Source organism: Boleophthalmus pectinirostris, unplaced genomic scaffold, assembly GCF_026225935.1.
Source record: "Boleophthalmus pectinirostris isolate CB_2022bp ecotype Guang Dong unplaced genomic scaffold, ASM2622593v1 HiC_scaffold_9, whole genome shotgun sequence".
Lineage (NCBI taxonomy): Eukaryota > Metazoa > Chordata > Actinopteri > Gobiiformes > Gobiidae > Boleophthalmus > Boleophthalmus pectinirostris.
In genome coordinates, this window is record NW_026571541.1 from 36,126,332 (window position 1) to 36,151,331 (window position 25,000).

The following is a 25,000-nucleotide window of genomic DNA, read 5'->3' on the forward strand; positions in this document are numbered from 1 at the left end:
AAAGCAGAACAATTTACACACAAGGAACGCATTTTTTCTGACACTTTAAACCATCATTTAACAAAATAAAGGTGTTGTCCATTCATTTTTATTGAAGTTTTGGCTCAGCAACAGTTATGAAATTGCTTTTACGTCACATTTGCTGCTTGTTTTTAACCAAAAAGTCACATTATAATTCGCCGAAAGTAAAAAACTAGACACAGTTTGTAGTAAAATGTTATGTGTAATGATGTAATAATGTTTTAGTGAAATGAGTAGCCCGCCCTGTCACATGCACTTTAAAGCCACAGTGCGGTACCTGTCCATACTGGTCCATTAGCCGCCGTGATGGGCCCTTACATACATGATTATAGTGCTGCTGTATTGACGCGGGGGCCTCGGCGAGCGCTCAGCCTAATAGAGTCCAGTGCTCTTGTGTAAAGCTCCTGTCAGCTCCCATTTCCCCGGACACGCCGGAGCTCCGGAGCCGCGCACGGAGCCGTCACAGGGAGTTTACCGTAATGAGTTCAGCTCGTGCGGCGCGTGCTACCGGAGCGCTGCCGTTCGGTCGAGCTGTTAAAGCCTCGACATTACACAAAATGGACTCTCGTTGAGGTTTAAGTCGTGTTAAAATGTTGTTAGGTCCTCAAAAAAACAGACCTGGAGTTGTGTTTTGTTTGATTCGCACGTGTTTGAATGAAACGAATCACCGTATCGGAAACGATTTGAGTCCAGACACGTCGTTTCTGTGTCCGCAAGTCTTCCATATCCACACAGATTTGAGCACATTTGTTTACGTTTTACAGGAACGAAACTTAAAACCACATGACTCATTTGCATAAACTATAAGCACTTTAAAAAACAGCTCGCTCTTTGTGCGCTGATGTGGTTCAGTTTCTGTCGGACTAAAGGACACAGTGACTCAGTGGAATATGAGTGTTCTTTCTGTGACAGAGGGAGGTTCTGCTGATGGTGAGTCTGTTCTGTGTTTCTGTCGTGTTGGAGATGGTTCATGTTAAACTTTTCAGAGATTATACGTCTGCAGGTCGAACACACAGACCGTATTTATGAATAGTGTTGGGAAGGTGACTTTTAAAATGTAATCCCCTACAGACTACAGATTACATATTTCAAAATGTAGTTTGTAACATAATCCATTAAATTACTTAAAGTGAGTAACGTAATCTGAATACTTTGGATTACTTGATATTGTAATACTTTTTAAAACTACATGAATGCAGTAACACATCCTGAAAATTCTTGTTTGTTCTCTTCAAACTGTCTGTTGAGGCCAAATCTCCATGAACAGGTTTGCTGTAGAGAAGCAAAGACAAAGATGTTTTGTCTGATGTAAAAAAAATAAAAATAAAAAGCCCAATCTTTCCTTAACCAGATTCAAAATATTATTGACAGAGAAATGATTTTTATATGAGATCACTGCTGCCTTAAATTATGTCCACCTACTGTTAGATGCCATATTGTTTATTTAAAATAATAATAATAATAATCACTTTCATTACAAACATAAAGGTGCCAGTAAAAATCAGTAATATTGGATGTTTTTTACTCAAAATTATGCAGAATTAGATTAAGAATGACGATTATTAACAACCTCATCCACTGTGTGACTGACACTGCCAACGTTAACAAGACGTTTACATCGCTCTTATTGCCGCGTTCTGTTTAGGTTTCTGGCAATGAGTGGAATTAGCAAAATATTTTTTTTTACAATGTTAAAGCACCCTCCCTACATAGCCCAAAATGTGAAAACAGAAAAATACCTCTGTGTAATCCATTTAATTTAACAAAGTAACTGTAATCCAATTACCACTCACTGAAACAGTAACTGTAACTGAATACAGTTACTCATAATTTGTACTCTGATTACGTAACTCCGGTACATGTAATCTGTTACTCCCCCAACACTGTCTATGAATGGACATACATTCTATCCTCTTAGTGTTTTGGCGTTGAATTACTTTGCGGTGCATAGACCTTCCGTATTTTCTGGGCTATAGGGTGCGTTCAAAAGCCTCCAACCCCATCAAAAAACGACCGCGCGCCACAATCCAGAGCGCCCCATACACGAATCCACTCAGGTGTCCCAGTACGACTTCAGTAAACTACAAAGCCGCAAACACACACGGAGCAGACAGCGACCGCACAGAGAAACACACCCACAGACACACTCATCACTCCACGCCGACGAGGAACGGAACGGAGGAACGAACCGAAAAAAGCGAGCGCAACGTGACGCTTCTAGACACGACTGAACAACTGAGTCACTGCGAAACACGCCGACAATCCAGGGACCCAGACACACCCTCCCTACACGCCACAACTGAACAAAGCCCAGAGTCACCGTGAACGAACAAACAAACAAAACCACTCACCATCACACTGTTGGGTTTCATTTAAAGTCCCGTGCGGTTTATTTGTGAAAAAAGTTCGAAAATAGACCATTTAATGACTTATAATCTTATAATCCAGAGCGACTAATAGCCCGGAAAATACATCAGAGTATCAGTGTTTTCAGGCGTCCACACGGTGCCGGATCAGATCTGTACTCAGGTGAATTCGTGGGAGATGGAGGCACCAGATCGTTCCATGTTTGGAGCCGTTTTCCATCGGATTAGTGTGAACGAACACTGCATCCACAACGAAAACAACTCAAATACGAACTAGTGTGGATGGGACCATAGTAATCTGTGTATCATTCGTTCATTCGTTTTTCAATATAAAACCAAAAATAAGAAAAACGAAACTGTTTTCTTCATTATTTGTCTCCAAAACCAAAATGAAAAAACAGATATTGATTCGTTTTTTCAGTTTTCGATTTTGTGTTTAAATGAAAAATGGAAAAAACGGATAACAGCCATTTCCCGTTTACATGACTTCCGTGGCTGCGATGTCGAACTTTTGCTCTGCATACGGACTGAACCAGGACTGATCCAGGTCCGGGACCAGACCGGGACTGAGACCGGGACCAGACCGGGACCAGACCGGGACCAGACCGGGACCAGAGCGGGACCAGAGCGGGACCAGAGTAGACTCTGAGCTTTGACTCCGAGCTTTGACTCCGAGCCTCCGCGGGATCCGAGCCTCAGCTTCGAGCTCCAGCCCTGCCCTGGGCTCTGAGCCTCCGGTCTGGTCCCGGTCTGGCCTCAGTCTCGGTCTGGTCCCGGTCTCAGTCCTGCTCTGGTCTCGGTCTGATCCCGGACCTGGATCAGTCCTGGTTCAGTCCGTATACGGTGCAAAAGTCCGTTATCGCAGTCACGGACGTCACCGTTATCCACTTTTTACATTTTTCATTTAAACACAAAATCGAAAAATGAAAAAACAACTCAAAAACAGTTGTTTTTTCGTATTCTTATTTTTGGTGTTATTTTGATAAACGAATGATACACGGATTCTTTGTCTACATCTCCAAAGCTCAAATGCTCTCTTCCACCTTGTGATGTCATGTCGTGGTTGGCAGAGGAGAAATTCATTTTGTCAGTGGGACAAATGTTTATTTAGGTTTAAAACATTTCTCAGCTCATCCAAACGGCTTCTTCAGTTCTGGTCAGACGCTGGTGGACACTGTTTTATAGGAGAAAACTACACTGAAACTGACACACGTACATGTTTACAGTTTCTGTTTGTAGCTCGGCCTGTTCATGTGTCCAGAGTGTGGGGTCATATCAGCAGAATCATTCAGGACCATAATGAGTGTTTTCACACCTCTGGCCCTGACCTGGATACTCCTGTTGTTCTCTTTGTTTTAGGTTTGAGGATGGAGTCCTACATTTCTGTTCAACGAAGGATTCTCTTTCCGAACAGAAATAACCTCTTTAACCTAGAACAAAGAGAACAATAGTGGGAGCCAGGTCAGGGCCAGAGGTGTGAAAATACTCATTATGGACCTGAATGAGTCTTTTAATATGACCCAACACTCAGGACAGAAGAATAGGCTGAACTGCATACAGAAAGAGTAAACAAGTGTGTGTGTTAGTTTCAGAGTAGTTTCAGTGTAGTTAGCTCCTCCCTGCAGACAGATATAAGACAGTGTCCACCAGAGTCTGACCAGAACTGAAGAAGCAGTTTCCGGTTTTATGTATTTTAGCGTGTGTGTGTGTGTGTGTGTGTGTGTGTCTGGTTTGTTGGATGGAAATGTGGGATTGTTTTTAATCACTGTACATTTTGTATGAAAAGCACTTTATAAATAAAGTTTGATTTGATTTGATTTGAAATGTTTGTCCAGTTGAAAAAATGTAATTCCTACTTTGTCGTGGATTCTACCTGGACGACTGAGGGAGTCTACACGAGTCATGTGGTGGTGGTTTTTAAGTTTTAGATTGGATTAGATTAGATTTATTTATTTTTTGTCGTGCAAAATACAACAAAACTTCTACAGAGCAAAACTGCAGCAGTAAAAATAATAAATATAAACACTTTCTCACATCCACACCAATAAAAACATTAAATACATAAATAAATGCATACATAAATAATAGAATAGAACAGAATAGAGTAGAACAAAATAGAGTAGAATAGAGTAGAGTAGAGTAGAATAGAATAGAATCGAGTAGAATAGAACAAAATAGAGTAGAGTAGAATAGAATAGAATAGAGTAGAATAGAACAAAATAGAGTAGAATAGAATAGAGTAGAGTAGAATAGAATAGAGTAGAATAGAATCGAGTAGAATAGAAATAGAACAAAATAGAGTAGAATAGATTAGAGTAGAGTAGAATAGAATAGAATCGAGTAGAATAGAACAAAATAGAGTAGAATAGATTAGAGTAGAGTAGAATAGAGTAGAATTGAGTAGAATAGAACAAAATTGAGTAGAATAGAATAGAGTAGAATAGAACAAAGTAGAGTAGAGTAGAATTGAGTGGAATAGAACAAAATAGAGTAGAATAGAGTAGAGTAGAATAGAACAAAATAGAGTAGAATAGAATAGAGTAGAATAGAACAAAATAGAGTAGAGTAGAATCGAGTAGAATAGAACAAAGTAGAGTAGAATTGAGTAGGAATAGATAACAAAATAGAAGTAGAATAGAATAGAACAGAATCGAGTGGAATAGAACAAAATAGAGTAGAATAGAATCAAGTAGAATAGAGTAGAACAAAATAGAGTAGAATAGAATAGAGTAGAATAGAATCGCGTAGAACAGAGTAGAATAGAACAAAATAGGATCGAGTACAATCAAGTAGAATAGAACAAAATAGAATAGATTATTGCACTGAGTCCCTTCAGGAGTTTTCTCTGTGCCTGGGCTCCTGCTCGTGGGTAGAAGATGTGTTGTGTGTTGTGTTTGTGCGTGAGGAGAGTCTGAGCTTTTCTCACCGCTCGTCAACAGCTCCTTTTACCTTCAGTTCACTCGAGATCGGCAACTCCAGGACTGAAATGAGCCAAATGATTCTCGTGAAGGTGTGTGGAGTTTAAAAACACAGAGGAGCACTTCCTTCCTGTATTACCACGTGACGTCACAAGGTGGAACATAAACGTGCGAATGAAACAAAACAAAACACAACTCCGGGTCTGTTTGTGACAAGAAAACAACATTATAACATCAGAAAATAACCTGAAATTCATCCTTTAAGTTGTATTTTTTATTATCTATTATTTATTGTTTTTGATTAATGAATTATTTATTTTAAATGACATAAATAAAAGTAATAAATGGTATCAAAAACTACATTTCAGTACATTTCAGTTCATACATTTGCTAGTTCTGACTATTTGGTTCAGAGAAATGCATTTTAGGTTTAAGAAATTCTAACTTTTTAATGTTTTTGGACTGAAAACGTCAAACTTTTAACTTTCAGACATTTAATATTTGAACATTTTGAAAAGTCTATGGGAAAAAAATAAATGAGAAATGTAGTTTTGGAACCAGAGCAGACGTTTAAGTGTTCAGAACTGTTGACTGTCTGTTGTTTTTCTTTTTTATTTACTATCTCAAACCCCATTTTCTCTGTCTCCATGTGAGTTATTGTCTCTGTTTTCTAATCCAAAGCGCCTGTTTTAGTCCCTGTTTTCTAATTTAATGCGTTTGTTTTGCTGCAGCGATGCCTCCTGGGAGCCCGGGGCCCATCACCAGACACGAGTCCTCAGACAGTCTGTCCTCCGACCACAGCGGCCCGGACGACGAGGAGTGGCTCTCTCAGGTCAGAACCAACCCACGAACCGTCACAACTCAGTCAAATCTAACGCTAAAAAGTCCTCAAAATGGCGCCGGTCCTGTACTAGACTTCACTCAATCTGATTTTATGCTTCCAAACGACTTATTTTTACCACTTATAATAGATTGAACTTATAGATTATCTTCTTTAAAGGTTGTATAGAGGATTTTTTTTAAGGAAAGACAAATCCAGCGACAGTCCTTTTTAAAATGTAGTGCATGCGTGACTCCACCTTCCTCCTCCACAGGTCCCTCTAGAAATAATTTAGAGACCGACACCTCAGTTTTTAGACCCTTCGTCTGCTTCAGTCGCTGGAAGGAATCTCCAAGAATCACCTCAGTTTGTCTTCGCTCCTTTTCTCCTTTCTCCTTCTTTCAGCGACGTCAAAAAACGACTTTCTTTTGCGGCGAACTGGTCGTGGATTCTCGTCCGCCGTCGCAACAAACTTTATGCGAACTGCGAGAGAGCCACAATTAGGAAAAGCCTCTAAGACCCGCTGCATGGTTACCTTAGAAACGTAGGGAGTTTGATTGACGAACCTGACAGCCAATAGAAAATGAGGCAGCCTCGTTTTCTATTGGCTGATGTTTATCTGGCCTCAACACGTCCACAGTTGATAGATTTTCTTTCTTTTTTTTTTTTGGTCATCATAATTCCAAGGCTGCTGCGTCTCTGTCATGGTGTTTTAAACTTTCATTGACAATTTGAAACAAACAAAAAATCCTCCATACAACCTTTAAGCGTCAGTTTTAAAGACAAATTTCAGTGTAATAATAATGAAACTGAAAATGTTAATATAATAATAAAAGTGAGACAAAATGGCTGCCAGGTTATAGTGGTATTTGCCGTTGAAGAAAGTCGATCCAGTTTGAGTTTGGTTAATTCCTCTGGTCTCCTCTTCTGGTGTGGACAGGTAACACTCACTTTTAAACATGAATAATTCCACCGCATCTATAATTTATGATGTAATATCTGCACTTAGAGTCAGAGCCGAGGACGGAGAGAGAGAGATGAGACTGAAGCTAAACGAATATAATACCTCTCCTCTGCTCCTCTGACCCTCTCCTCTGCTCCTCTGACCCTCTCCTCTGCTCCTCTGCTCCTCTGACCTTCTCCAGCTCTGCTCCTCTGACCTCTTCTCTACTCCTCTCCTCCATCTGACCCTCTCCTCTGCTCCTCTGCTTCATCTGACGCTCGAGTCTGCTCTTCTGATCTTCTCTCTGCTCCTCTGACCTTCTCTCCTCTTCTCCTCTGCTCCTCTGACCTTCTCCTCTTCTCCTCTGCTCCTCTGACCTTCTCCTCTCCTCTCTGACCTCTCCTCTGCTCCTCTGACCCTTCTCTCTCCTCTCCTCTGCTCCTCTGACCTTCTCCTCTCTCTCCTCTCCTCTGCTCCTCTGACCCTCTCCTCTCTCTGCTCCTCTGACCTTCTCCTCTCTGACCCTCTCCTCTGACCTTCTCCTCTGACTCTCTGACCTTCTCTCTCTCTCTCTCTGCTCCTCTGACCTCTCCTCTCCTCCTCTGCTCCTCTGACCTTCTCCTCTTCCTCTGCTCTCTGCTCCTCTGACCTTCTCCTCTGACTCTCTCTGACCTTCTCCTCTGCTCCTCTGACCTTCCTCCTCTGCTCCTCTGACCTTCTCCTCTAATCCTCTGACCCTTTCTTCTTCATCCTCTGCTCCTCTGACCCTCTGCTCTCCTCCTCTGATCTTCTCCTCTTCATCCTCTGCTCCTCTGACCTTCTTCTCTGCTCCTCTGCTCCTCCAAGTCTTTCTGGCCTTCTCCTCTGCTTCTCTGACCATCTGACCTTCTCCTCTAACCCTCTCGTTTGCTCCTTTGACCCTTTCCTCTGCTCCTCTGACCTTCCTGGTCTTCTAACCCTCTCCTCTGCTTCTTTGCTCCATCTGACCCTCTCCTCTCCTCCTCTGACCTTCTTCTTTCCTCCTCTGACCCTCTCCTTTGCTCCTTTCACTCTTTTCTTTTCAGTTTCTGCTCCTCTAACCCTCTCCTCTTCTCCTCTGTTCCTCTGCTCCTCTGACCTTGTCCTCTTCGCTATCTGACCGTCTATCCTCTCTCCTCTGCTCCTCTGACCTTCTCTTCTGCATCCTCTGACCCTCTCTCTTCTGCTCTTTGACCTCTCCTCTGTTCCTTTGACCTCTTCCTCTGCTCCTCTGACCTCTTCTCTTCTCCTCTGCTTCTCCTCTGCTCCTCTGACTTCTTCTCTGCTCCTCTGACTTCTCTCTCTGCTCCCTGACTCTTTCCTGCTCCCTCTGACTTCTTCTGCTCTCTGCTCCTCTGACCTTCTCCTCTGCTCCTCTGACCTTCTCTCTCTCTGACCTTCTCTGACCTTCTCCTCTCTGACTCCTCTGACCTTCTTCTCTCTCTCTTCTCTGACCCTCTCTTCTCTCACCTCTTCTCTGCTCTATCTGACCCTCTGGCCTTCTACTCTTCTCCTCTGCTCCTCTGCTCCTCTGCCTCTCTTCTCTCCTCTGACCTCTCCTCTGCTCTTCTCTGACCCTCTCCTCTGCTCCTCTGACCCTCTCCTCTGACCTTCTCCTCTGCTCCTCTGACCTTCTCTCTGCTCCTCTGACCCTCTTCTCTTTTCCACTGACCCTCTCCTCTGCTCATTTGCTCCTCTGACCTTCTCTTCTGCTCCTCTGCTCCTCTTTTTTAACCTGCTCCAGAAAGCGTTGCCTGTATTCAACCCCAAAGATGCGATTGTCGTCAGCTGAAAGAACTTCTAGTCCTAAAATGATCACGTGACACCAGTGAATCTCCCACGCAAACCCCTGCCCTCCATCTGAAATCACGATCATCATCAAACTCTCCTCCTCTTTCCTCACCTTCTGTGGAGCGGAGAGCGTTCAGAGCGAGCGTGTCGGAGCCGTGCGCAGTCAAAACGCCGCGGGGTCTTCGGATAAACTCACATCTGCAGCTCCACAGCCGCGAGAGCCCGAGCATCTGCTGCGAGTCACACTCAGGGTGACAAACGGACGACGTCTCTCTCCTCCTCAGCCCTTCCTCTGTCCTCCGTCCAAATCCCTCCATCTTTACTCTCTCGCTCCCTCTTTCTTTCCCTTATTTTCTCTCCCAACTCTTTCTCATCCGTATTTCCTCGTTTCCGTCATTTCCTCACTGCAAATTTCTCTGATCTGGACCTGATTTTAAAATTTATATCAGGTTATTCATCTTGTTTTCAGGTTCATTATCTTCTTACTAGTTCTGAGATGCTTTATTCTCGTCTAGAGCAACGGTAACGGATTATATTTACTCACGCTCCTGTAATCAAGTAGTTTTTATGAGTAATTTGTCATTTTTTAAGTAGTTTTTGAAATAGGTTGTTTTACTTTTACTCGAGTACATTTTGACCCAAGTATTTAACTTTATTACATTGGAACCCGCCTCCGATACTGAGTCAAATCAGACTGACAGAGAAAAGACATGAAATGTGAAAAAATTAAAATAAATAAATAAATCTGCCAGAAATGAAAGTCAATTGAGCGGCATTTTCACTCTAGAAGAATCCGTGTGTCGTTCGTTCATTTGTTTTTCAATATAAAACCAACAATAAGAAAACGAAAAAACAACAGTTTTCTTCATTATTTGTCTCCAAAACCAAAATGAAAAAAACAGATAATGATTCATTTTTTCAGTTTTTCGATTTTGTGTTTAAATGAAAATGAAAAAAACGGATAACGGACGTTTCCCGTTTACGTGACGTCCGTGACTGTGATGTTGGACTTTTGCACCGCGTACGGACTGAACCAGGACTGATCCAGGTCCGGGACCAGACTGGACTCCGAGCTTTGACTCTGAGCCTCCGCGGGGTCCGAGCCTCAGCTTCGAGCTCCGGCCCTGCCCTGGTCTCAGTCTCAGTCCCGATCTGGTCCCGGTCTGGTTCCGGCCTGGTCCTGGTCTGGTCTTGGTCTCAGTCCCGCTCTGGTCCCGGTCTCAGTCCCGATCTGGTCTCGGTCTGGTCTCAGTCTGGTCTCGGTCTGATCCCAATCTGGTCCCAATCTGGTCCCATTCTGGTCTCGGTCTGGTCTCAGTCTGGTCTCGGTCTGATCCCGATCTGGTCCCGGTCTGGTCTCGGTCTGGTCTCGGTCTCAGTCCCGGTCTGGTCTCGGTCTGGTCTCGGTCTGGTCCCGGTCTGGTCTCGGTCTGGTCTTGGTCTGATCCCAATCTGGTCGAGGTCTGGTCCCAATCTGGTCCCGGTCTGGTCTCGGTCTGGTCCCGGTCTGGTTCCGGCCTGGTCCTGGTCTGGTCTGGTCTCATCCGTCTGGTCCCGGTCTCAGTCCCGATCTGGTCTCGGTCTGGTCTCATCTGGTCCTCGGTCTGATCCCAATCTGGTCCCATCTGGTCCCATTCTGGTCTCGGTCTGGTCTCAGTCTGGTCTCGGTCTGATCCCGATCTGGTCCCGGTCTGGTCTCGGTCTGGTCTCGGGTCCCGGTCTGGTCTCTCCCCGGTCCTGGTCTGGTCTGGTCTCCATCTGGTCCGGTCTGGTCTCGGTCTGGTCTCGGTCTGGTCCCGGTCTGGTCCCGGTCTGGTCCCGGTCTGGTCTCGGTCTGGTCCCGGTCTGGTCCCGGTCTGGTCCCGGTCTGGTCCCGGTCTGGTCCCGGTCTGGTCTCGGTCTGGTCCCGGTCTGGTCCTGGTCTGGTCCCGGTCTGGTCTCGGTTTCAGTCCCGGTCTGGTCCCGGACCTGGATCAGTCCTGGTTCAGTCCGTATGCGGTGCAAAAGTCCAACATCACAGTCACGGAAGTCACGTAAACGGGAAACGTCCGTTATCCGTTTTTTCCATTTTTCATTTAAACACAAAATCGAAAACTGAAAAAAATGAATCATTATCTGTTTTTTCATTTGGGTTTTGGAGACAAATAATGAAGAAAACTGTTGTTTTTTCATTTTCTTATTTTTGGTTTTATATTGAAAAATGAATGAACGAACGATACACAGATTTAGATCGTACAGTCGTTGTACAGAATCGTCAGTCTGTCTTGGATCTGGACGATGCTGGAGCCACAGGTCGAGGTTGTCATGACGATAATCAAGAAGAAGATGCATAGAATTAGTCGGTTTCACTTCGTGGAAACCGTCTGACCTCGCAGCGTTAGGATTCATTCTCTCGACGGTACTTGGGTACTTTTTTTATTTAACCGATCGCTGCTTTTTAGTCGTGATGTTTGTAATGCGCCAAATCCCGCAGGAAGAAGGACAATAACGTCTTTCCGCTTGATAAAATTCACCAAACAAACTCTTTGTTCCGGCTTTGAGAATCGTTAATATCTCCAAAACGAAAGCAGCACAAACGTAATATTTTGCAGCACAAACGGAGCACAAACGATTGACATTTGTGTAGATTTTGTGTAGATTTGCGTTTGATCGAGGGTCAGCTTCACGCAGGTTTCTCCCTCGTTTCTCACCTCTCTCTCTCTCACATCGTTTTTCCTTCCTCCTCGCCCTCTCCTCTCCTCCGTCTCTCCTCCCTCTCTCCGTCGTCTCTGTCCCCGTTTGCACTCGGCCGTGACAGACCTCGTGCTCGTCTCTCGTGCGAGCGTGTGACGGAGGAGGGGAGTTAGTCGCATTAGTCTGGCGGAGGTGAGAGACCAGGGAGCGGGAGAGATAATGAGAAGTGAAGGGGGTCTCCGAGGAGGACAGGGGCAGGGGCAGGGGCAGAGCTGGAGAAGGGCAGGATGAAGGTGAAGACTACAGAGATTATAAGAGTGACACGTTGGTACTGATGTATTTGTACTTACATATTCCTTTTTATTAAATTAAACATTCAAACAACGAGTAATACTAGTCAATGAGTGCGTTTACATGCACATCAATAACCCGGTTATTAGCCATATCCCGGTTCTGTCAGTGTTCGTGTTACTGTGTTTACATGAGCACTGAGAAACCGGGACACTCATATCCGCGTGTACATGATCAAATGGAGTGTCCCGGTTTCTTGACATAATCTTACAAATGCGCAGGCGCAAAACTTAACTTAAATCGATTTAATAAACCAGGAAAAATACAAACCGTGAAGCTCCTTTAGCATAAGAAGCTAAGGAGCTACGAGATCTCCCACAATCCACTGTGCAGATTCTTCATTCAAATCTTCTGCATAAATAAACTCAACTTTACAACATATAAACCATAAACACTATAGACACATCAGCCCGTTTGATCAGATCATTCAGCTCTGATCACATTTGTTTACGTTTTACAGAAACGAAACTTAAGACCGTTTGGCTAATTAGCATAAAAACTGTTTTGCGGCGATAAAAACAACTCGCTCCTTGCGCCGCTGATGCGATCAGTTTCTTTTGGACTAAATGACACGACTCTGTGGATTATGTGTGTTATTTCTGTGACAGAAGAGGTGCTGATGATGGTGAGTCTGTTCTGTGTGTGTGTTGTACAGGAGATAGTTCATGTTTTAGTTTTCAGCGTCACACGAGTGCAGGTCGTACGAGTGCAGGTTGTTCGTGTGCAGGTTTAGCGCAGCTCTTTATTTTACAGTCATTTCACTCGTTTGGTCACTTTATTTATGTTGGTCAATTTATTTATGTCACTACTGTTGTGGTGAAAGGCTGGAAAGTGTCTTTTGGACACATGTGACTCAACTTTATGTTGCAGTAACCGGGATACTGCGTTTACATGACACAAGTATCCCGGTTACTATCGGAATAAACCAGCTACAGTAACCCGGTTTCTAATAACCGGGATACTGCCATAACCGGGTTACTGAAACCGGGTTACTGCGTTTACATGCACCATCAAGAAACCGGGTTATTGATGTGCATGTAAACGCACTCATTATTTCACTTTCCAGCTTGACAAGTGTGACCGAACGTCCTTATTTACTCAAAACAGTCCCACAGGGTTCCAAATCTTTTTCACTGATAACATTTCAAAACTTTTCCATGACTTTTTTTCATTTGATTTGATTATTTATTTCGGTCGTAGGTTTATTTTGACATTAATTCACAGACAGTCATATTTAACACACAAAGACCGAAAAGGTGCAGGCTGAAGCTCGAGCTTATTATGGTTTTACCCTTTATTCCTTTGTCAGAGCTTCATCTTGACACCAGTTCATCCTCAAAAAAACAGCGAGAGGAAACAAACAAATCAGAAACAGAACAATAAAGTCCTGCAGGACAAACTAAGTCTCATAATTCATGTGTCTGTCCAGAGTTAAACATTTAAACTCCTTTGTAAAGTGAAAGAGTTTTAGGTTTTCTGTACAGTTGTTCCAGAGCTCCAGCCCTTTAACAGATTTACTAAAATTTCATAATGTTTGTTCTGATTTTCTTTTTGATAAACGTGTCCGTTCCTCTGATCTCATATCGGCTCTATCGGATTTTGAACATGTTCTGTAAAGATTTTGACAGGAAATTATTTTTTACTTTGAACATGATTTTCGGAGTGTAAACGTCGACTAAATCATAAAATTTCAGAGTTTGAAGGTTTATAAATAACACATTGGTTGATTCATTTAAAGCTGATAATGTGATTACTCTATATATTATTGCCTTTTTTTGCAGGTAAAGACTGGATTTGTATTCGTCTTATATGTATTGCCCCAAATCTCAAAACAGTAGGTTATGTCGGGCATTACCAGCGAGTTGTATATTATAAAAAGACTGTTTTTATCTAGGATATATCTATATTTGTATATAATTGCGATCACTTTGGATAATTTATTTCAAATTTTATTTATGTGTGAATGACCTAAAGTGAATTTTCCATGACTTTACAGCACCTGCATGTGTAGATTTGATCAGACTTTTAGGGCTAAATATGAAATGTTAAATCTTTCCACTCACTTTATGGTTTGGGATTATAGTTTTTTAACGTTCAAAATCCTGTCAGTGCATTTATTGTCGTCTCTTTTAAACAAAAGGCTCAGATGTTCAGAAATAATCAGAATAGTCTAATGCAGAGGTGTCAAACATACGGCCCAGGGGCCGGATCCGGCCCTCCAAGACCTTTAATCTGGCCCTCGCCTGATTTTCTACTAAAATATTTAATTATATTTTCTATTAAAATATTGGTAAGATATAAAAAATGAGAAAAGTTGACGCCGAGTGCAGGATTTTCCAAGAAAAATTTACTTATTCTCGTTTACATACAAGTTCGTGTTAAAACATTGTGTTAAAATTATTTTTTTTTTAAGTTTCAGGTTGTTCATAATATTATAATATTTTGTAAAAGAAAGAGTTCATCAATTAAAAAAGATTTCTGTAATAGATTTGTGTTTCTCTGCACAAATATTTGAACTTCTTGTTATTTTTGGGGTTTATATGACATGAGTTTTCTGATCCGGACACTTTGGGATCAAAGTCGGTTGGATACGACCCCCGGAACAAAATGAGTTTGACACTCCTGATCTAATGAGAACTTAACAGAATTCTGGAGTTGCGTGAAAGAGATACTAAAATTCCAGGACTTTTCCAAAACTTTCATTGAATTTACAAAATTCCATGACCGTGGGAACCCTGGTCCGAGTTTTGAGCCTGTGTCCCCTGTCCCAGCAGATTTATACAAAACCAGTGATTTGTCCCAGTTTTATACAAGACACGACCCAAGAGTCTCTATATTTGACCCAAACCAGGACTAAACTAAGACTAAACCAGGACTACATCAGGTCACTCTTCTCTCTAATTTGTGTAATTAATGTCTCTCTCTCTTTTTTGATTTTATTTATTGTAATTTTAATGTTTGTTTCTTATTCTGTAAAGCACTTTGAATTACTTTGTGTACAAATTGTCTAAACCAGGACTATCACAATTTTTGACTAATCTGATCAAGAGGAGAATAAATTGTCATTTGTCTGGCCAAAATACAGGAAACTGTCCCTCAGGTAATGACACGAGAATGTGACAATGTTACACGCTCTTCTTACAATTTTATTTTACACCAAACATCCAAACCTTAAATTCTGAAAATCTGGTCTCCCTAAACTTGACTTTCACTCATTAAACCAGGATTTGTGGCTCTTGGTGAAATAAAGTTCATATTGTCAGACTGTTTTTTTTGGTGCAAATTTGTCCATCATAACATTAATTTTAAGAAATGTTTATTACGCGGTTGTTCCCAGCAGCTTTTTCTTTACTCTCGCTGTTTGTAATTAAGTAAATTGCTGTGTCCAGTACGTCATGATGGTCCGTTTGTAAAATCACACATAAAATCAACAGTAATGACTAGTGTGCTCGTTTTGCTGCGAACTTAGGGTGACCAGATTTTCAGTTTTGTGGTGGTTGGTAATAATAAAATTGAAAATCGAGTGTGTAATTAAGGAAAATTGTACTTCGCCCATTCATGATGAACATATGAGTCAGTACAGTCACATTTTCTTTGTGTTTTGGTGATTTTTAAGCAGCTTTTCTGTATTTTACTTAAACAAATGGCAGTTTATGCTTCTCTTTACTGCTGGAAGGTAAAAAATTTGTCAAAAATAGAGACACCTGGAACAGTTCTTGTACAAAACTTGGGACAAATCAGTGGTTTTGTATAAATCTGCTGGGACATTGGGCACACTGCTCAAAACTGGGGCTGTTCATTCATTGGCTCTTGGTAAAATAAAGTTCAAACTGGTTTTTTTGTTGTTTTTTTTTTGTGCAAATTTGTCCAGCGTCACGTTAATTTTAAGAAATGTTTATTACGTGTTTGTTATCTTGTTTGTTAATTTCGTTGTGAACTGCTCATGTTTCAAACCTACGCAAAAACGTGCTGATGTTTTCTGGTGTTACAGTCTTGATTTTTCATATTTTGTGATTGTGTTTGGTTGGCCTTCATAAATACAGACACAACATTACACCATGTAATGTGAACCAGGTCTAAAACTGGTCTAAAACAGGTCTAAACCAGGTCTGAATCAGGTCTAAAATGGGTCTAAACCAGGTCTAAACCAGGTCTAAAATGGGTCTAAACCAGGTCTAAACCAGGTCTAAAATGGGTCTAAACCAGGTCTAAACCAGGTCTAAACAGGTCTAAAAGGTCTAAACCAGGTCTAAACAAGGTCTAAACCAGGTCTAAAGGTCTAACCAGGTCTAAACCAGGTCTAAAGTCTAAACCAGGTCTAAAAGGGTCTAAACAGGTCTAAAAGGTCTAAACCAGGTCTAAACCAGGTCTAACCAGGTCTAAACCAGGTCTAACCAGGTCTGAACCAGGTCTAAACCAGGTCTAAAACCAGGTCTAAACCAGGTTTCTCAGGTCTAAACCAGGTCTAAATCAAGTCTAAAGCTGGTCTAAACCAGGTCTAAACCAGGTCTAAACCAGGTCTAAACCAAACCAGGTCTAAAAAGGTCTAAACCAGGTCTAAACCAGGTCTAAACCAGGTCTAAACCAGGTCTAAACAGGTCTAAACCAGGTCAACAGGTCTAAACCAGGTCTAAACAGGTCTAAACCTAAACCAGGTCTAAACAGGTCTAAAGGTCTAAACCAGGTCTAACCAGGTCTAAACCAGGTCTAAACAGGTCTAAACCAGGTCTAAACCAGGTCTAAACCAGGTCTAAACCAGGTCTAAACCAGGTCTAAACCAGGTCTAAACCAGGTCTAAACCAGGTCTAAAAGGTCTAACCAGGTCTAAAGGTCTAAACCAGGTCTAAACCAGGTCTAAACCAGGTCTGAACCAGGTCTAAATCAGGTCTAAACCAGTTTTTTTTTGTTAAATATATATATATATATTGTGATTGTGTTTTGGTGGTTCATAAACACAGACTCGACATCACGCCGTGGCTCTAAACGGGTTAATCTAACGCAGCACTTTAAATATACATGGACGTTAGAGTTGAACCTATGAAACTCTTCGTAATCTCGGTGGATCCTCGGCACTCACTCCGCTCGCTCTCGGTGTCAGGACGGGTTATGTGCCGTGTGTGAAGACTACAGGGACCACGCGTCAGCGCAGAGCATTAAAGTTTGAGGAGAACCATAAACTAAACATCTAAACCAAGACGAAGCATCTATAAACCGGGATTAATCTGTTCAGAGAAATATTACACTTCTACGGGTATTAACTGTATCACGTAACATATTTAGACCAACATCTTACCTTTTGTTTGGTTTGAAAATGTTATATTTGCCCAAAAATAATGTATTGAAATATTAAATTAGGCCTCGTTCAGATAAGTGTGACCTGTATCTGATCTTTTAGTGACAATTTGAACGATACAGATCAAATTTTTTTTCAAATGCGACCCAGGACACTTGGATCTGTGCTCCTAAAAACGGTCAGGTCGCATTCATCCCACCTACACGTCGGGCTCGGAGTCTAATCAGTGGAGGAAAAGCGAGGTTAATGAGTATCAGGACTAAACCAGGTCTAACCTGGATCCAAACCGGGTCTCAGTCAGGTCTAAAACAGATCTGAGTCAGGTCTAAAGCAGGTCTAAAGCAGGTCTAAAGCAGATCTGTCAGGTCCTGATTTAGTCCTGGTTCAGTCGTGTTTTAGTCCTGGTTTAATCCTGGTTCAGTCATGTTTTAGTCCTGGTTTTAGTCCTGGTTTTAGTCCTGGTTTAGTCCTGGTTCAGTCGTGTTTTAGTCCTGGTTTTAGTCCTGGTTTAGTCCTGGTTCAGTCGTGTTTTAGTCCTGGTTTTAGTCCTGGTTTAGTCCTGGTTCAGTCGTGTTTCAGTCGTGTTTTAGTCCTGGTTTTAGTCCTGGTTTTAGTCCTGGTTTAGTCCTGGTTCAGTCTTGTTTTAGTCCTGGTTTTAGTCCTGGTTTAGTCCTGGTTCAGTCGTGTTTTAGTCCTGGTTTTAGTCGTGTTTTAGTCCTGGTTTTAGTCCTGGTTCAGTCGTGTTTTAGTCCTGGTTTTAGTCCTGGTTTAATCCTGGTTCAGTCGTGTTTTAGTCCTGGTTTTAGTCCTGGTTTTAGTCCTGATTTAGTCCTGATTTAGTCCTGGTTTAGTCCTGGTTTAGTCCTGGTTTGGTCCCGGTTTAGTCCAGGTTTAGTCGTGCTTCAGTCCTGGTTCAGTTCTGGTTCAATGGTGTTTTAGTCCTGGTTTAGTCCTGGTTTAGTCCAGGTTTAGTCTGACAAAGTCTAACTCAAGATCTGGAGCTGGTCCCACTGCTCCTGACAGGTTTAACCCAGAGACCCTGAAGGACGGGACTCATTTCCGTCTATAGACAACAGTGTACCTCACCCCCACCCTCTGCTCTGTCTCAGGTGGAGATCGTGACCCACACTGGACCTCACCGGCGTCTGTGGATGGGGCCTCAGTTCCAGTTTAAGACCCTGCACCCTTCAGGTCAGACCACCGTCATCTCCTCCTCCTCCTCCGTCATCTCGTCTTCGTCGGTGCTGCAGACCCAGGGCCCGTCTGAGGTCCAGCAGCCTCTTCTGGACTTCGACACCGACGACATGGACCTGCAGAGTCTCAGGTTCGGACCCGAGTTTGAAACGTTATGGTTCATTATTACTCATTTCTCCGGGAAGTTCAACAAAAACATAATCACTTCTTATATTATTACAAAACACATTTAAACCAGGTCTAAATCAGGTCTAAACCAGGTCTAAATCATGTTTAAACTAGGTCTGAGTCAGGCCTAAACCAGGTCTAAACCCGGTCTAAACTAGGTCTATGTCAGGTCTAAATGAGGTCTAAACCAGGTCTAAACCAGGTCTAAACTAGGTCTATGTCAGGTCTAAATGAGGTCTAAACCAGGTCTAAACTGGGTCTGAGTCAGGCCTAAACCAGGTCTAAACCATGTCTAAACCAGGTATGAACCCGGTCTAAACTAGATCCAAACCAGGTCTAAAACCAGGTCTAAAACCAGGTCTAAAACCAGGTCTAAAACCAGGTCTAAAACCAGGTCTAAACCAGGTCTAAAACCAGGTCTAAACTAGGTCTAAACCAGGTCTAAAGTGGGTCTGAGTCAGGTCTAAACCAGTTCTAAACCAGGTCTAAACCTGGTCTAAACCAAGTCTTAGTCAGGTTTAAATGAGGTCTAAATGCGGTTTAAACCATGTCTAAACCAGGTCTAAACTAGGTCCAAACTAGGTCTAAAACCAAGTCTGAATCAGGTCTGAATCAGGTCTAAGCCAGGTCTAAGACAGGTCTAAACCAGGTCTAAACTACGTCCAAACTAGGTCTAAAACCAAGTCTGAATCAGGTCTGGGTCAGGTCTAAACCAGATCTTAAGCAGGTCTAAAGCAGGTCTACACCAAGTCTAAACCAGGTCTAAACTATGTCTAAATTATGGCCAAATCAGGACTAAACCAGGTCTGAATCATTTATAAACCAGATCTAAAGTAGGTCAAAAACGGGTCTAAACCAGATCTAAACCAGGACTAATCTCAGCCTTGACACATGTAGAAAAGACCCAATAATTTCCTTGAATTTATTTGATTTTCCTGTTTAAATTCCAGGATCCAGCCCATCCGCTCGGAGCCCGTCAGCATGCCCGGATCATCACGCCTCGTCTCCGACCGCCGCGGACAGTCCAACCTCATGGACGCCGGAGCAGGTAGGGCATCCGGTTCAATCTATACCCTCCTGTGCTGTTTGTGCTGCACCTGCATCCACCCACCCTCCCCCCGTCAGATCTGTCACTGCTGTCGATCAAACGCACATCTCATGGGTTTTCGTGGTCATGTTTTTGTAGAAGTCGGTGATGTGTTTTGTCAGCAGTGTTTTGGTTTGTGTTTTGGTTGAAATGGAGGATTCACGCTTTGTGCTTTTTTACCATTTTGCGTCATCGTTCAAATCTCACCCTCGTGCTTAAAGCGGGACTAATATAAACGCCTAAACTCCGCCCACATCCACGTTTCAAATAAAACCCGGACGACTAAGGCTGCGTTCAGACTGCAGCCTGAAGTGACCCAAATCATTTTTTGGCTTCTACGTGACCTGTATCCGATGTTTTAATGACGACACAGATCCGATTTTTTCAAATGTGACCCAGGACACTTGGATATGTGCTCCTGAAACTGATACATATCTGATCTTTTGACATGTGACTTCAGTCTGAACGGCCAAAACGCATTCATCCACCTACACGTTATCAACAAGACACAAACGTCACTATTCTGCACTGAAGTCGGCGAAAATTGTTAATGAACTCCGTGTGACTGAAAGGTTGTATGGAGGATTTTTTTTGGTTTCAAATTGTCAATGAAAGTTTAAAACACCATGACAGAGACGCAGCAGCCTTGTAATTATGATGACCAAAAAAAAAAAAGAAAGAAAATCTATCAACTGTGGACGTGTTGAGGCCAGATAAACATCAGCCAATAGAAAACGAGGCTGCCTCATTTTCTATTGGCTGTCAGGTTGTCAATCAAACTCCCTACGTTTCTAAGGTAACCATGCAGCGGGTCTTAGAGGCTTTTTCTAATTGTGGCTCTCTCGCAGTTCGCATAAAGTTTGTTGCGATGGCGGACGAGAATCCACGACCAGTTCGCCGCAAAAGAAAGTCGGTTTTTGACGTCGCTGAAAGAAGGAGAAAGGAGAAAAGGAGCGAAGACAAACTGAGGTGATTCTTGGAGATTCCTTCCAGCGACTGAAGCAGACGAAGGGTCTAAAAACTGAGGTGTCGGTCTCTAAATTATTTCTAGAGGGACCTGTGGAGGAGGAAGGTGGAGTCACACATGCACTACATTTGAAAAAAGGACTGTCGCTGGATTTGTCTTTCCTTAAAAAAAATCCTCTATACAACCTTGAAGTGAAGCACATCACCACTCACCACTCTTGGCTCCGTCTCCACATCCACACGTTCCTTTCAACGGACGTCGCTGCCGCTGCCAACAAAACACCACGACCAAAAACCTCGTCCTTCTCCTTCTCAATCTCCTCCTTAAAACAAGTAAGTTGTTCATGTTCTGGCTCCGGTACGAGAGGAACTTTAAAATCTCCAGGTGCTCGATGCTGCGTCCATGTTTGGACAACTTCTGTAAACACAGAGACGCTCGCTGCGGTTGACGTCGTCGTGTCTCCAGTGTCACATGTGGGACACTTTCGGGCCGTTTAATGTTCACACTGGAGTCACATACAAGTCACATTTAACTGGAAATGTGAACGACCTCGAAAAAACATCGGATTTCACAAAAAAATTGGAATTGAGCGTTAAGCCCTGCAGTCTGAACGTAGCCTAATTCCGCTTTAAACCGAACTCCACCTCGAGAAAGTGCAATGGAACGACGGCCGATCGGATCTGGGTTCCGAAACACAAACTCGGGTTAGTTCGGCGCAGGTGAGTCAGTCACGGCAAAAATGTAAATAAACGGGAAGAATTGATTTTTCCTTCATTTTTATATGTGGATTTGTGTTTGTGCAGAGGAAGTGTCGTCTAAAAACTTTGAGTTTGAGTTGGTTGAGTTTTTTGAGATTCGGATGTCGCCCTTGTGAGTTTTACGGAGTCTGTTTTATTATTTATTTATTTTTAGCATGAAGGGGAGAGTGAGGGGGGAGGAGGGGCGGGGTCTGGAGGAATAAGGAACAGTGTGATTGGCCGAACAAGTCTCCACACTTCAAACTCCGCCCCCGCAGACCGAAACACCTGGGTATAATCCGGGCAGTCCTGCGTGATGTCATGTAGTACTTGAAATTGCAGAGAGCTCAGTTTTTTTTTACTAATACTAATTTACCTAATTTACACTAAAATGCCTGGAACTACGAACACAATGCTGTCAAAACACCGTGTAGTTTCTGTAATCAGGGCAGTCATGTGTGATGTCACATAGCGCTTGAACACAAAGCTGCAAATAATAATAAATAATAATAAATGTTTACTTTTAAAAACAAGATTTACAAAGTGCAAGCAGCAAAGAACAATGCAAAAAAATTTTAAATAGTAAACAAAAACAGACAATGGTGCAAACAGTCCAACAAATTATAATAAATAAATAAAAATAAATAAAATAAACATAAATAAGGAATAAAATCAAGCTAAAATTAGTTAAAAGAAGACCAAGGGATGTATCTAGTTTCACAAAAAAATTTCCAAGAAGCTCAATACTGATGTTTTGATTGATTGTTTATTTCGAGCATTTGCAGAGCACACAGAAATATTATTCTTTATTTTATTTATTTAGTTTATTTATGAAACCGGGACTGTGCATTTTTCATTTTTCAGTTTATGTCTTATAACAAATATTGCTCACAAAGAAAATATTGTTGGTGGTTCATTTCTTTGGAAGTTTTTCGGTTTCTGTTTCTTTTTCTGTTATTTTTGTCTGTAGTACTTTGACTTTATCAGTAAATAATAGATAATAAATACTTAAAACATTCAATATACTTATGCCCTGTGCTTTTCAAACTGCACATAGACCTGTTTTTTTTGTTTTTTTTTTGCTCATACATGATGCTCTCATTTAACTCTTTCTTTTTTGAGACAATTTCTGGGATATAATTTCAAATAATGATTGATTTCTAATATATTTGAGTGTGATTTTAGTCTGTGTGCGTTGTAATTCTGTGTAAATAAAACCTGCAGAGTCTCTGTGTCTCTGAGGAGGTCGTGTCTCGTCTAATCTGCTCCGTCTCAGTCTGATCCAGAGACTCAGAGACTCAGGACTGAACCAGGACTGAACCAGGACTGAACCAAGACTGAACCAGGACTGAACCAGGACTGAACCAGGACTGAACCAGGACTGAACCAGGACTAGAACTGGACTGAAATCAGGTCTAAACCAGGAGTAAAACAAGACTAGAACTGAACTGAAACCACAGTTAAACTGGGTCTAAACTAGGACTAAACCAAGACTAGAACTGGACTGAAACCAAGTCTAAACCAGGACTAGACTGGGAGTAAACAAAGACTAAACCAGGTCTGAACCAGGTCTAAACCAGGACTGAACTAGGACTGAAACCAGGTCTTAACCAGGAGTAAACCAAGATTAGAACTAAACTGAAACCACAGTTAAACTGGGTCTAAACTAGGACTAAACCAGGACTAAACCAAGACTAAACCAGGACTAAACCAAGACTAAACCAGGACTAAAAGACTAAACCAGGACTAAACCAAGACTAGAACTGGACTGAAACCAAGTCTAAACCAGGACTAGACTGGGAGTAAACAAAGACTAAACCAGGTCTGAACCAGGACTAAACCAGGACTGAACCAGGACTGGACTGAAATCAGGTCTAAACCAGGAGTAAACCAAGGCTAGAATTGGACTGAAACCAGAGTTAAACCAGAGTTAAACCAAGTCTAAACCAAGTCTAAACCAGGACCAAACCAGGACTAAACCAAGACTAAACCAAGACTAAACCAGGACTAAACCAAGACTAAACCAGGACTAAACCAAGACTAAACCAAGACTAAACCAGGACTAAACCAAGACTAAACCAGGGACTAAACTAAACTCTGACTCTTAACACTTGTAGCGTGACATGAGCTGATGATGAGATAGGGCAGTAAATGTAACCAGGACTAAACCAGGACAAACATGGTCTAAACCCAGTCTAAAGTAGGACTAAATCCAGGACAAAACTGGGTCTAAACCAAGTCCAAACCAGGGCTAAATCAGGACTAAACCAAACTTAGAACAGACCTAAATGAGGTGTAAACATGTGTTAAATCACTGCTAAACCAGGACTAGACTGGGACTAAACAAAGACTAAACCAGGTCTGAACCAGGACTAAACCAGGACTGAACCAGGACTAAACCAGGACTGAACCAGGACTGAAACCAGGACTGGAACTGGACTGAAATCAGGTCTAAACCAGGAGTAAACCAAGGCTAGAATTGGACTGAAACCAGAGTTAAACCAGAGTTAAACCAAGTCTAAACCAGGACCAAACCAGGACTAAACCAAGACTAAACCAAGACTAAACCAAGACTAAACCAAGACTAAACCAGGACTAAACCAAGACTAAACCAAGACTAAACCAGGACTAAACCAAGACTAAACCAGGACTAAACCAGGACTAAACCAGGACTAAACTCTGACTCTTAACACTTGTAGCGTGACATGAGCTGATGGTGAGATAGGGCAGTAAATGTAACCAGGACTAAACCAGGACAAACATGGTCTAAACCCAGTCTAAAGTAGGACTAAATCCAGGACAAAACTGGGTCTAAACCAAGTCCAAACCAGGGCTAAATCAGGACTAAACCAAACTTAAAACAGACCTAAATGAGGTGTAAACATGTGTTAAATCACTGCTAAACCAGGACTAGACCGGGAGTAAACAAAGACTAAACCAGGTCTGAACCAGGTCTAAACCAGGACTGAACCAGGACTACAACAGACCAGGTCTAAAGCAGGTCTAAAGCAGGTCTAAAGCAGGTCTAAAGTCGGTGTCTCACACCTCTCGTGACATTGGCTGGTCTGATGGGGAGATAGGGGCAGTGGTGGCGTCGGCTCTTATCTGTCGTCTTGTGACAGCGCCAGCTCATCTGATCACATTCACCCTCCTCCTCCTCCTCCTCCTCCTCCTCCTCCTCTCTCTCTCTCTCTCTCTCTCTCTCTCTCTCTCTCTCTCTCTCTCTCTCTCTCTCTCTCTCTCTCTCTCTCTCTCTCTCTCTCTCTCTCTGATTCTCTCTTCCTCCCACACTGTCTCTCTTTCTTTCTTTCTTTCTTTGTTATTTTCCTTCTCTTTATCACTCCCATTCCTTCTTTTCACTTCCATCTTTCTGGCTGTTTCTCTCTCTCTCTCTTTCTTTGACTCTTTGTCTCTCTCTCTCTCTCTGTGTCATCAGAAGGGCGTGGGATGGAGAGATGGAGGGAGAGATGGAGGGAGGGAGGGAGGTGGTAGTTTACATTTCTGAAGGTGCCAGAGCATCACAGAGTCTGGTTCATTCAGAAAAGACTCGCCCAGAACTCAGGTCAAGTTCAGGGCATCAGGTCCTTTCAAAATATTTCACACGTTTGAAGGAAGTGATGAAATATATATATTTATAAATATATATATTTAGT

The 25,000-nt window shown here is 42.4% G+C and overlaps 1 protein-coding gene across 1 annotated transcript in view; it reads left to right on the forward strand.

The window, feature by feature from the left end:
* Positions 1-25,000, forward strand: part of bcas3 (BCAS3 microtubule associated cell migration factor) — a 988,864-nt gene that overhangs the window by 480,883 nt on the left and 482,981 nt on the right. The window contains exons 24-26 of the mRNA XM_055166948.1: positions 6,037-6,137; positions 18,304-18,518; positions 19,507-19,604. Coding sequence (XP_055022923.1) covers positions 6,037-6,137; positions 18,304-18,518; positions 19,507-19,604 — 414 coding nt within the window. The remainder of the gene's footprint in view (positions 1-6,036; positions 6,138-18,303; positions 18,519-19,506; positions 19,605-25,000) is intronic.